At 42.6% G+C, this 13,860-nt stretch overlaps 1 protein-coding gene across 1 annotated transcript in view; it reads left to right on the top strand.

Moving 5' to 3' along the window:
* The first annotated feature begins 896 nt into the window (after positions 1-896).
* Positions 897-13,860, top strand: part of nucks1a (nuclear casein kinase and cyclin-dependent kinase substrate 1a) — a 77,287-nt gene continuing 64,323 nt past the window's right edge. The window contains exon 1 of the mRNA XM_086040437.1: positions 897-1,216. Within this exon, the coding sequence (XP_085896563.1) occupies positions 1,200-1,216 (17 nt within the window). The 5' untranslated portion in view covers positions 897-1,199. The remainder of the gene's footprint in view (positions 1,217-13,860) is intronic.

Below are 13,860 nucleotides of genomic sequence, written 5' to 3'. Positions count from 1 at the left end.
GAATGCCATGTTTAGACTAGTGGGCCTGCATAGAACATATTCTTATAAAGAACATTTTTGAGTTGACTTTGTAAATGGTAAATGGGCTGTCACTTGAATAGCGCTTTTCTACCTTTGGTATTCAAAGCGCTTCACACTGTAACTCATCTACCTACTGATGACGCAGCATCAAGAGCAACTGGGGGTTCAGTATCTTGCTCAAGGATACTTCGACATGGTCACAATGGCCGGGGATCAAACTCACAACCTCTGGGTTGGGAACCAACTACTCTACCATTGAGCCATGTCGCTCACGGCTTCCTCTTTAACCTCATTCAATGCCAGACATTTTCAGACCCTCTTTGACCCTAACGTTTGAAAAAATGTGAAAAAATATATATATAAATAAGTTCTGGGACTGAATGGCTTGACTGTGAAAACTCTAATAAATTTGTCTTTGGCAGTGAATGTGTTAAGTCAGAGGCAGCGGGCCAGTGGAAATTTGAATGTGGGCCGCATTTGGCCCCCGGGCCGGACTTTGGACCCGATATTTCTAGAGGAAAAGTTTGTAGCCAAAGAGAGTCCCTTCCACATAATGCACCGTGCGACCGGAGATCTTCAAGTGGTCTTAGACTAGATCCTGTTTGGGTTGATACGTTTCAGATCTTTAATTTTCTCCAATATGTCCGTTTTACGGATACTTTGTGAAGTGGTAAAGTTTATTATTTGCAACCTTGAGGCCTCTTATTGTTTTCAATCGAGTGCCACTACAACATGCCTGCCAGAAAGAGGCGGAGAAAATGTTACAAATTAATCAGCAAGCAGCGCAGCCCTCCAATGAAAACGGAATTGTTCGTTCAAATAAGCCAATAGTAGCAGTGAGTGGCTGCGCTTCTCCTTTCAATACCCAGTATGGGTGGGCGGTTATTTCGTATGACCCACCCATCTTGAATTTATGGTTTGGTTGCACACAGTATGCAATTTCAGTTTGTTTTATTCAACGTTTTGAGTACCTGAAGGTCAAAATTGTACATTTACATAAGTTGGGATAGTCGTACGATACTTCTGATTTCAAGCGCGTACTCGGACGTGGGTTCGTGTCCTTTTTTTCCGCTCGCCTTGGTATTTCAGCGGAGCGGACTCTACAGTCTTTTTTTTGTTTCTCCTGCTTTTCCCTCTCTCACTGGAAATCATTTAAAACTTCACGGTGTTCCTCAATAATGTCAAGACCAGTAAGGTAGGTCTGTCCCCAAACGGCGATAGGCAGAAAACGTTGGTAGCTGTCGGACTGTAGTTGCACGCCTCCGCCATATTGTCTTGAAGGAGGCTGCTGTGTATGCTTTTCATGAAAAAAAAAAAATGTAGACATGAATGTGTGTTTGGCTTCTTGCGTGCGCACGCTAGTCGAGCAAGGATCCCAGTGGCATTGAGGCGCATCGATTTTTTTTTTTGTGTGTGCATTGGTTCAGTTTGCATCGTTGATTACTGAGTAGGCCTGGCGTAAGAAAGACGCGAACATTTGTCTCCACGTTTGTTCAAGGCCTGATCATTACTACATTGCCGATGCTTCCAAGGACCCTTGGAGGCTCTGAGTTGCCCTATTTTTCAAATAGACATTAAACTGCAGGGTTAGCCAGCATTTCACTTTTACGGCATTTCCTAACGTTGCCAGCAGTGTGGATACATGAATGGATTGAATTGGATTTTTAGACTGAAATAAATTCGGAGTAAACTAGCATGCGATAGCGTGATTTGGGTTTTATTTTCTTTGAATGGACAAATATGAATTTGCTGGTGGGGCCATGAATAAAAGTGTCTCCCTACTATGGCGCTTTGTGTTATTACACTTACTATACTTTTTTTGTACTGTTCTCTATAAATTATACGTGTCCTAGATAATGGACCGCTCTTACACATTATCTGCAGGAATTATGCGGCTCACTGCCAGTAAAGCATCACGTAAAAATTTTGCCATGGACTGTTTTTTTCTGCCCGTGTCAATGTGTTTGTAAGTGGAATAGAGAATTCATGACCGATTCTTCCAAAAGGTACTTTTGATGGAGATTTGCCTCTTTGAAATTCCCATGATTTTTTTAAAGTTTCCGTTTCCAATTTAATTTGAACAGTGACATGTAAAATTGTATTATCAATAATTGATATATTGCATTCTTTTTAGGGCTGCCACAAACGATTATTTTGCTAGTCGACTAATCACTAACAGTAGTCGCGATTAGTCGACTAATCGGATAATATGTAAATCGCGGCAAATCGCAGCAGCAAGCTGCTGCTCTTATAATGAGCATCATTCGCTTACAGCTTGAATTCTTTATGTACAAACTAATCATGAAGACAAGATTATTGTACATTTAACTTGTATTAAACTTTGCAACTTAAGCCATCATTCCTGACATGTTTATAAATAAGGGAGCACTTTAAATTGATGGCGATAGTCTGCCCTTAAATTTTTTAGCTGTAATTCTTTAGTGCGTTTTAAAATTGAATCAAAACAGAGTTGCACTAATACAGTGAAATTATCTATGAATACGAAAAGAAGTACTTGTATACGTATTTCACTCTTCTTGGGCACCAAGACTTTTTTTTTAACGGAAGGTAGTGAAATCAGAGGAGTAAATTGGGAAAATGCTCTGTGCTAAAGAAAGCTAAAATAAACACTTGTATTGGTTTTTAATTTTGTGTTCATTTAAATGTTATCAAAAAAGGTTTTATCTTGACTAGTATGCATAATTTAAAAGTAGTAAATCAATCTACACAATCAAAATGTGGTATGCACCTGTAACAAAAAAAGGAACACATTTTTTTTTTTTTTTTTTCACTATAACGTAGTATTTTACAACAAACTTAATTATGGGTTTTATTGTTATGTGATGCCATTGACTGGCTCATATGTCGTTTTTGTGTTGAGTGCTGATATTTCCCAGTTCATGAACGCATAACTCCGTTCGCGAGTGAGAGAGAAAGCGAGAGAGCAAGCGGGGCATAAACATACAGAGATTTGATTGTTAATCAATGCGAGTTTCCTGAATTATGGCTGCTTAATCCATAGAAGATGCTACGACGTGTTAGCGTACCAAATAGGACATTGTGTTACAGCGTTACATCAAACACACACCATAACGTGTGTTTGCTAACTGCAGCTAGCTTCTAGACACAGCTGTGCCCATGTCAGATATGAAATCAGGCATGAGACATAACTTGCTTCCTTTTTATTTTTTAAATGATCGGTTATCCCCATCGGGCTGCCATGAAAGGCAGGTTTGCATTGTATTGAGTATATTTGGTGAAATGTGCCATAACGTTCGGACTCTGTTGCCAACACGAATTACACTACTTTACCCACAATGCTTCTGTTTACATCACATGTCACCCGGAGAGACGAGGCAGTCTCGAGAGAAAAATAATTTGCCAAATAAATAAATAAATAAATTAAACGACGCGTCGACGTTTAAAATTTATTGTCGACAATTTTGATCGTCCACGTCGTTGTGATTAGTCGACTAATCATGGCAGCCTAATTCTTTAGTGTTTTGGCACCCAAAGTAATCTAATTCAGACATGTTGCTTTTACATGGAAACAGTAAATTGTCTTATTAAAGTTTATAATTATTTGCCATCTAATTTAGTACTGAACTGTAGTTCTATCACACTGTCTTAAGCTGTAAAGTAATGGCGGAATAATATAAAAATTGATTTCTTTTACATATGATAAACTTCAATTCCCCTGAGACCTGGGGGGTTTTCTTTGTTTGGCATTGGCAACTAGTTTATAAAGAGGATTACTTCGTCATTGTTATTATCACCAATGATTTTACATTGAGTATTGTAATACAATCTTGATAAGAAAAAGCGAACATTGATTGGCTGCAAGGTAGGAGGAAGTGATGAAATTTTCATTCTGCGAATCAGCATGCATAAATGGTAAAGGAGGAGGAAGTGATAAACCTTCATTCTGCAAATCAGGGCTCATTCACGTGACTGTGGGACCAGCTAGCGGAAGCATGTTTCAAATTTAGGAAATGGAGAAATGGACGAGTCTCTCATCTCAGTGAGTATTTAATGGTAAGACAGAAGTCCACGTCCCTAGACTGGAAATGATTTGCGGTTCACTAGACTGACGTTGGTCGGAATAACATTGTAAGATGTGCCAAAACAGTTGCAGTGAAGAACAAATCACCAACAAATCTGTTCCACCACAAAACATATGAGTTAGGGCTGCACAAAATATCGAAAAAATATTGAGATAATGGTCTATTCAATATGCATATCGCAAAGACATGCAATAATTTTCTTATGGAATTGTATGTTTTTACACAGTCCTCATTTTACGAACGAGTTCTGTTCCTACGCTTTTCCGTATCTGTCGAATTTTACCGTTAAAGTCTAAATTTACGTCAAAATAATTTGTATAAAAAAAAAAAAATGAAAATACATTAAAATAAAAAGTATAAGATGATGTACTTAACATTACTGCTGAGAAGTGGATGGAGAAGGACGATAGAAGAGGAAAAAGGCAAAGATACTGCCGGAGCTCAGACATGATCGAGACACTGCACATGCTCAACCGCAAGGAATGCTGGTCTTTGTAGTACAGGAAGTGCTTGTATGCGGAAGTGCGTTGTTTGGCGCGAAACCCATCGCAAATACACAAGCAAAGGTAAACAAGCGCAGAGACGCAGCACAAAAGCACACCTTTTGGAGTGAGGAGGAAACCGGTTGTTTCATTGTGGTGAGTGACATGAATATCAAGTGTTTTGACACTTGAAAGTAACAAGCGGAAATTACGTCCATTTGAGTCATGACGGCGTGTGTCACCGTGCACAGTGGGTTATTCAAATGCCGGAGCAACTCTGTCCGCTCAATCGTGTAAACGGGATATTCAGAATGTTTCAGAAATCGGAATTTGGACTTTAACCCGAATATTGACTGCATGTAAACGTAGTCACTAATGTGCTGGGGACAAAATGGAAGAGGAGGCGCGGGCGTTGAAACGTCATAATTCGAGGACTGCCTGTAATTGAACAGTGGGGACATCCCAAAAAGCTTCACTGGGCTGCTTGTGTCAATTGCAGCCGGATAGTCGACAGGATCGAGGTGACATGCCGCGGCAGCTCGCGATAGCAAGTACAGTAATCCCTTGCCACTTGGCACTTCGACTTTTACGCCCTCAGTGCATCACGGGTTTTTCAGAAGCATTCACAACAAATTAAAAATGAAATACCACAGCCATACCGGCAGCCATATTGCAGAAAGACGCATTGTTTAAAAGATATGAGTGGACTCGGAGGCTTTGTACATATGTGCAGGCACTCATAAAAGGCGCGTGATTGGTTCCCAGCGCAAGTTTGACCAACAGCACAAGTGGATTTATCCCTTGAGCTGACTGGGTGTGCATCATCGCAGCCTCTCGCTAGCCTTGTCCACGCTAACAAACTAACAGCACTTTTTAACAACGTTATTCAAATGTGCCGTTCGGTTAGTCAGTCAAGCTGGATAAGCGGATAGTAAACAGCTGTGTTCACAAGTTGTGAGCAGATCACGTTCAGCCACCCTTCAAGCACAACGTGCTCACAGCACGACAATGATGGTGAAACAAACGTTATGTTCGGGAACTCATGACGTTATTCAAATATGCCGATCAGTTTGTCAGCCAAGCCGGATAACAGGATAGTAGACAGCTGTGTTCATAAGTTGTGAGCGGAGCGCGCTCAGCACAACACGCAGGATAGTATAGTACAACAGCTGTGTTTACAAGTTGTGGCAAGGACGACGAGACATCGGCAAATAAAGTGTGAAACTGTTAGTTTTGTCTTAAAACAGCTTACCTTAACTAGAATCCCGCGTTGCATTTTATCCGAAGGACCTTGTTGATGTTATTGTGCAAAGAAAAAGATAAGGCATGATTACCGTGCTTCTCCTTTGTTTTTAAAAGAAGTAGAAAGAGGCAACGAAGAAGCGTCAGCAACAGCAGCCGTTTTACTTTGACATTGCACAACAACAACAACGACGATGACAAGCGTTTTAAAACTGCAGGTTTGTACCTTTGCATAAAATGCACTACGGCATTCTAGTTAAGGTAAGTCAATTTTATGATAAAAATTAAAACTTTAACGTATTTCTTAGCGAACATTCCGTCATAAGAGACCAGCTCACATTAAGACAGTATAAATGTCAGTGCTGCATGTTAGGCCGTGCCCCTTTTTTGCCCTCGCCCGGTTCAGGTGAGAACATTTGTGAGGATGGAAAAGCTGCCCAGATCTGATCATTGTATGATTCCTGAACTTCAGAGATGGAAAAGAAAACAGACGAGCAAATTCAATCGACTTGTGTGAGTCTTTATGTACAGTGGATACCTTCTTGAAAGATAAAACAAACACGCATTGAGTAACTAGTTGTTTTGTAAATTGCTAATTGGGTTTATGCCCTAAAGACCTGCAAAACATTTCAACAATGACAAACTCTCTGTTATGCTTAGTTATAGAATACTAAAATATAGGCAGAATGAAGCATTAATTCATATGGATGACAGTTTATCTACTACAACTAGGGATGTAACAATTTATCTAAAATCGATATAAAATCGATATATATGCTAGGGCTGGGACAATAATTCGATATCGATATGTATCGCGATTGACACGTGATCGATACCAATAGAAAATGCCTTCGATAAAACGTTCGATAGAAAAAAAGAAAAACAAACCCGATCGTAGCATGGTGCGCAATTAGGGATGTTCCGATCAGGGTTTTATGACACCGATACCAATCATGCATGAGTGAGTTCGGCCGATACCGATTCCGATCACGTGGAATATCTGTATATTTTTTTATTTATTTATAGTGACTGCTATTATGCAACATTATCTGAAAAAAGCAGCCATATTATTGCCGTAATTTTGACAAAAATCTATATATTTTCAAAAGCATGTAAAAATACAAAACTGTTGCTGGCACAATACAACAATTACTCAGTCACAAAGATAATACGAATATGAATACCTTTGTCATTGTGCTCAGAGTACAACGAGATTGGGTTGCTTGCCCTCTTCAGTGCAACAGATAAACAGCAATAAAATAAAATAGAATAAAATAACAATGTGCAAATTAGGGATGGGAATTTCGACTAATTTGCCCGCTGACCAGTCTTGAATTTTATTTGCGACTAGTCGACTAGTCTATAAGCAAGAAAACTTGAAATTTAATACATATTGAATTCAAAGTTTACAATGCAAATGCTTTGTGTATTTAGGGGCTATTTTAGCCCAAACATTCAGACCGTTTGTTAATTTTAAATTCTATTGATGTAACAACAACAACTGACTGAATAAAGGTGAACAATTGAAAGAGAAATACATTTCTGATACATTTGCCAATGCAATGCATGGCATTCATTATGAATAATGTAATGAGTAATGGTTCTGACTCCCAGTCCAGCAGGGTCTCATTCGCCAGCACCATGTTAGCGGCATTATCATGCACACAGGCGACGACTTTATTTTCTAGTGCCCACGTACCCATCACACTCCGCAGATGAGCAGCCAAGTTTTCAGCTGTGTGTCTTTCGTCCAAGGCGCATGTCTGAAGCACACAGCTGCGGAGATGTCCTTCGTCCACATATGACACGTTATAGTCATCTAAGATTCGGTGGCTATGGACGTCCAGCCGTCTGTAGTTATGGCCACATACAGTAGTTGACCCGCTGAAACGCTCGTAGCATCTCCTCTTTTATTTGGTTCTCGAGTTGGGGCGTGATTGTTTTGCGACTTAGCACCGTGTACTGAGGCTCGATATACAGCATTAATCTTTTGAACCTTTTGCCCTCAACAAAAGAAAGCGGCAGCATATCGCGGGCAGTCATTTCACAAATTAGTTGGGTAATCTTTGCTGTGCGGTGAGCATCACAGCGCCTGGAACAAACGCTCTCATGCTCGTCTGCCTGGCCCAGCCGCCCTGCCCACTGGGCCCGGCTCCGCCAACATCGACCTGTAGGTTCAGCATAAACTCGCTTACAACTACTCTACCGGAGCGATGAGAAACCATATCCAAAGGAAACACCTCGATGTGCGAAACGGTGCTGTTTTTTTTTTCGTGGTAGCTTCTAGATGGTAGACATCTTCAGAATTTACTTTTCTAAATATGATTCCCCAAACTTAGTGTCCCGCCCCCTACTATGTGTACGTGTGGGCGGGCGGAGGGGAGCAATTCTCTCTCTTGGTGCTCAGCTTGTTGACAGAGGCAGAGTCATGAGGAACAAGATGCGTGATACTTAATGCAGTGTTTAACCGACTAATAAAATACTCAACATTTAATAAATCGTAGACGGTTAAACGACTAGTCGCACACATCCCTAGTGCAAATGTGCAGTAGATAGAATGAGAATGGGCTATGTACAAGATAAGGCTCTGGGGATAATATAGGTAAGGTGAGTTCAGAGTTGTTGGTGATAGTCGTGTGAGAGTTCAGCATGCTGATGGCGCTCGGGTAGAAGCTGTTTTTTAGTCTGTTTGTCCGTGCTTTGATGCACCTGAAACGCTTGCCAGAGGACAACAGTTCGAAGAGCTGAGAACCAGGGTGTGTGTTGTGTTCCGAGCTCTGCTCAGGCACCGGGTGGTGTAAATCGAAGACGATCTCCTTTTGTTTTTGCAGTGTTCAGGTCCAGGTTGTTGTCCTTACTCCAGGTTGTTAGTCTCTGGACCTCCGTCTTGTAAGCTGTATCATCACCTTTTGAGATGAGGCCGACCACCGTGGTATTGTCCGCGAATTTGATGATAGTGTTAATTCCATGGGCTGGACCGCAGTCGTAGGTGTAAATACAGTATAGGAGGGGGCTCAGCACGCAGCCCTGGGGTGATCCAGTGCTCAGTGCTTGGGTGGAGGAGAGGTGGGGGCCGTGTCTCACAGCCAGGGGCCTGTTGGTCAAAAAGTCCCTGATCCAGCCGAATGTGATCGGGGGGAGGCCCAGGGTGACCAGTTTGGGGATGAGGATGTCCGCGATGATAGTATTGAATGTAATCCACAAAGAGCATCCTGATGTAGGTATGCTGTCTGTCCAGGTGGCTCAACAAATCATGCTGAGCAGTGTTGATGGCATCCTCAGTTGATCTGTTTGACCGGTATGCAAACTGGTGGGGGTCTAGTGTTGGGGGGAGACAGCCCTTGATGTGCTGGAGAACCAGTCTCTCCAAGCACTTCACAATTATGGGTGTGAGGGCAACAGGGCGGTAGTCATTGAGGGTGGATGTTGGTGTGCTTTTGGGGACTGGGATGATGGTGGATGATTTGAGACGGTGGGGATGACTGGCTGTAGGCTGAGAAGCATGAGCTGCGGGTGATCAGATTATTTTGATTGGCAATAAAAGGGTTTGATCAAATATTCCGATCACGTAATTTTTCACGAAAATCGGCCGATCATGATCGTTGCCCGATCGATCGGAGCATCCCTACTTTCAATGTTAATGAAAAAACAAAACAGTTTTTTGTATACCCGCGGTTGACATCAAACAGCGAGACGCAGGGGTGGACACTTTCGGTCCTCGAGGTCTGCAAGTTTTGTCACCCTGCTGCAACCCACCTGATTCAAATGATCAGCTTTGTTATCCAATTTCTGCAGACTTTGCTGATTATATGATCATTTTAATTAGGTGTGTTGCAGCAGGGACAGATGGAAAACAAGCAGGACACAGGCCCTTGATCACTTGAATCCTCTCTCTGCGAGAGGATATGTGCTGCCTCATAGTTACTATGACCATGTACCGAGTATTGCGTTTAAGAACTGCAAAATCCCGCTCAAAGTTAACACAACATGACCTGTTTTCTACACACCCTTAAAGTGCGTGGCACATGAAAAAAAGTTACCCTATAACCCTTTTTAAGGACGAGAACAAGTTCAAATAATAAGATTCAAATGATTGTTACTTGTGATCATATAACACTTGTCTAACCAACTATTTTCATTTTATTTTTGTAGCGTTTACATTCTCTGAGCAACATCATCAACTTAATGGTTCAGCATACCCCATGACATTTCGTCCGCTTAAAATTATTGTAATAGTCTACTGTAAATATACTGGGGGGTGCAAAATATAGGACGTTTTCACTGATTGATTACAAAGGCCACAATTAAAACTGATGTAAATAAATACAATATCTTTTTTTTTAATGACAAATACTACAAATAATCAGAGCTGGGCACTTGACCACTTTTTGCCGGTCCGGCCGCGACCCTCCACCCTTGACTTGGGTACCCTTCCGACCGCGACCCTCCGGCCATATTCATAAACATCGGCCCCCACCCCATTCCGCCCCATTGGATTTGTCATATTGTATAATTATTTGGGTCCAATAATTATAGAGAAGAGTCGTAGAAGAAGAAGTCGCAGAAGTTGTAGTCAAGTTACTTAATTATTTTGCACACTTCCCCTCCTTCCCGGCCTTCAAAATAAAGGCATACCAGCAAACCACTCTACACTGCAGGTTTGCTATGGTGTATTTCCGGAAGTAGTGAACGCCAGAAAAACTCCACCTTGATGTGCTAACGTCTGAATATACTCGTGGACACAAATTGTTTTGAAACAAGTCTGGGGGCGTCGCTTCAAAAAGACATCGACAACAATGCATATCGTGCTTGCTACAACCATAAAGGGATGACTAGACGATGCATTTAATTTTGTTGCGAAAACGATCTGGAAGGTGGCGGCTAAGGGGGAACGTGGGTGAATAGCTTATTTACTTTGAGTGATGGGACTTTGCAGCCGCAGCAACGAGCTGCGTGGCTTATCCGTCTCCGTGTGGGAAACTGTATGTTATCGCAACATGTGAGACAGCAATGTGCGCTCAAGCGTGTTTGTATTTCCTCATTTTCACATCACGTAACCCGCGCCTCCCACCTGCAACTGGGGCATACCATTACAAGAGGGAGCGGGGGTGGGACGGGGAGGGCAATACCACAATCCCTATAACAGCAGTTGTTGCGCGCGCCGACGCGGGAGTAGAAAGAAGCCTAAAAAGAAGCCTTTCACCAAGTACGCTGAGATGATTTTTTGGCTGCTTCGCGAGCACGTCACATGCATCAGGGCCGATTAGAGGGCCGGAGTAAAATCAACTTCCGGTCATGCTTAGTCCAGCCGTTTTTTAAAATTTGTCACCCCCCACCCCTCCGCCCCAAAAATGGGCTTCCGGCTGGTCCGGAGGGTCCGACCGGTCCGGCCCAGGGACTGACAGCCCAGCTTGGCAAATAATGTTATATATCTGTGCAATTGACTACTCATGATTTTGTTAAGTACTTTCATTGTGTGTTGTGGATAGACTTTTCTCGCAGCTCTGTTCCGGTGGTCGGACCGTCCAGCTAAGGGCATGTATCATCGTACATGGCTGTCACCACTGTATGTTCACCTACAACTCAGACTCTGTGGCTACTCCGGAAATTGCAATTACTTGGAAAAAAAGTTATTACCATAAGTATATTGTTTGAGATGATGGATTATTAAAATAACCGTATTTTACGGACTATGTCGCGGTTTTTTTTCATAGTTTGGGCGGGGGTGCGACTTATGTGTGAAATTATTAACACATTATTACCTGTATATCATTTATTATGAATAATGTAATGAGTTAATGGTACAGACTCCCAGTCCAGCAGGGTCTCATTCGCCAGCACCATGTTAGTTAGCTGCATTATCATATACACAGGCGACGACTTTATTTTCTAGTACCCACATACCCACACAGCCGACGACTTTATTTTCTAGTTCCCACGTACCCATCATACTCCGCAGGTGAGCAGCCAAGTTTTCAGCTGTGTGTCTTTCCTCAAAGGCACATGTCTGAAGCACACAACAGCGGAAATGTCCTTCGTCCACATAATGACACGTTATAGTCATGTAAGATTCAGTGGCTAAGGATGTCCATCCGTCTGTACGTCAAACGCTCGTAGCATCTCCTCTTTCATTTGGTTATGGCTACTCTCGAGTTGGGACGTGATTGTTTTGCGACTTGGCACCGCATACTCAGGCTCGAAATACAGCATTAATTTTTCGAAACTCTTTGCCCTCAAAAAAAGAAAGCGGCAGCATATCGCGGATAGTCATTTCACAAATTAGTTGGGTAATCTTTGCTGTGCGGCGAGCATCACGGCGCCTGGTCCCGCCGCCATGCCCACTGTCATATGCTGCATCAAAATACTGCCAAACAGTGCTGTTTTTTTCGTGGTAGCTTCGACGTCTTCAGAATTTACTTTTCTAAATATTCTTCCCCAATCTTAGTGTCCCCGCCCCCTACTATAGCCCCTTTCAGAACAAACAGCCCCTCAACTTTTGAGTTCCTGGTAGCAGGAGTTCCTGGTAGTTGGGACTTGTGTGTGGCCCACTAGTTTGCGTTCACACAGAGCGACAGTGGGCGGGGTAGCTTATTCAAATTGGATTGATAACAAAAGCCAGTAGGGAGGGGACTAATGTACTACCCCTCCGGTCCAGCAAGGGGCGGTAACAAATATGCAGAATGACAAAAAGCATGATGACGTAAATAAAAGGCGTCCGTGAACATCACGTCATCAATTCATGCGTCACACCGTGCACAGATGGAACCTCGTCTGCTATTTCTTTCCCTCTTTGTGCTATTCAAAGTTGTCAATGCAAGACGGAAAAGGTTACGCCGTAATAGAGCCCGAAAACTACATGTTCACCGGAAAATGTGGCTCGATTTCAAATGAAAGACGGACGAGGAGAGACTCGCACTCTTCGCGGCAAGACGCACATGCTTCGCGGCGAGACGCAAATGCCTGCAATCACAAAGACTACAACTGGTAAGGCTAACACGTGTATCTATCTATGATATGAACTGCTTCGCTTCACCCTCCAAGAAATGAACTTTAACATAAAATATGATAATAGTGTGTACGCATCGTGTGCGCGTATCTGTCTGGCTTGTTTACATTTCATATCGCAGGCATCGGGCTGGAACCTGCTGTCTATTCACACATAATTAATTTATGTATAGATTAAGTGTCAATTCGTTTAACTAAATAATGTATAGATCAATTGTCAATTTGTTTAACTAATAACCGTTTTGTTGCAGATACGCCACTACTACGCACCGGGGTGTGTTACCCGCAGGGTCTGGAAACCGATCAGAACGTCTGAATGGTGGGAAGCAGTCATTTCAACCTATGATGAGACCCAATGGCTGAAAGATTTTTCCGTATCCAAGGGCACATTCAATTACCTCTGCAATTGTCTTGGACCACAGCTGGAAAAGAGTAACACAAACTACCGTCTGTGTATTCCCCTGCAAATGAGGATCGCCATCGCCCTCTGGAAACTGGCCATGAATTCAGAGTACAGGAGTATCCCACATTTGTTTGCCAATGTGTGCATGATTTCTGTGCTGCTGTCGAGAGAGTGCTGTTGCCAGAAGTCATACGGTTGCCCTGCATCAACAAATTAAAAGACATGACGTCACATTTTCAGGTAAAATGGGGGCTGCCACAGTGTGTGGGTGCTATAGATGGATCCCACATTCCCATTCTGCGCCCAGAGCAGTATCACACAGAATACTTCCACGGCAAAGGCTGGCACTCAATCATTTTGGAGGCTGTAGTGGATGGGCATGGACAATTTTGGAATGTTTTTGTCGGTGCTGCGGGGAGCCTACATGATGCCAGAGTTTGTCTGGGTTATGGGATCTTGTGGATAAGGGTTTGCTACATCCTCAAGAGACAAAAAACATATGCAGACAGGAAGTAGGATATGACCTGCTTGGCGATGCAGCATATCCCCTTACAAGCTGGCTTTTAAAGCCTTTTACTGCCAATGGTAGGCTGACCACCAAACTGTTAGTTTATAATAACAAGACAAGCAGAGCCAGAATCAC

Source organism: Filicampus tigris, chromosome 9, assembly GCF_054856515.1.
Source record: "Filicampus tigris isolate MCC_2025a chromosome 9, RoL_Ftig_1.0, whole genome shotgun sequence".
NCBI lineage: Eukaryota > Metazoa > Chordata > Actinopteri > Syngnathiformes > Syngnathidae > Filicampus > Filicampus tigris.
Note: the sequence above shows the minus strand (reverse complement) of the source record. Positions and strands in the feature narration are given on the sequence as shown.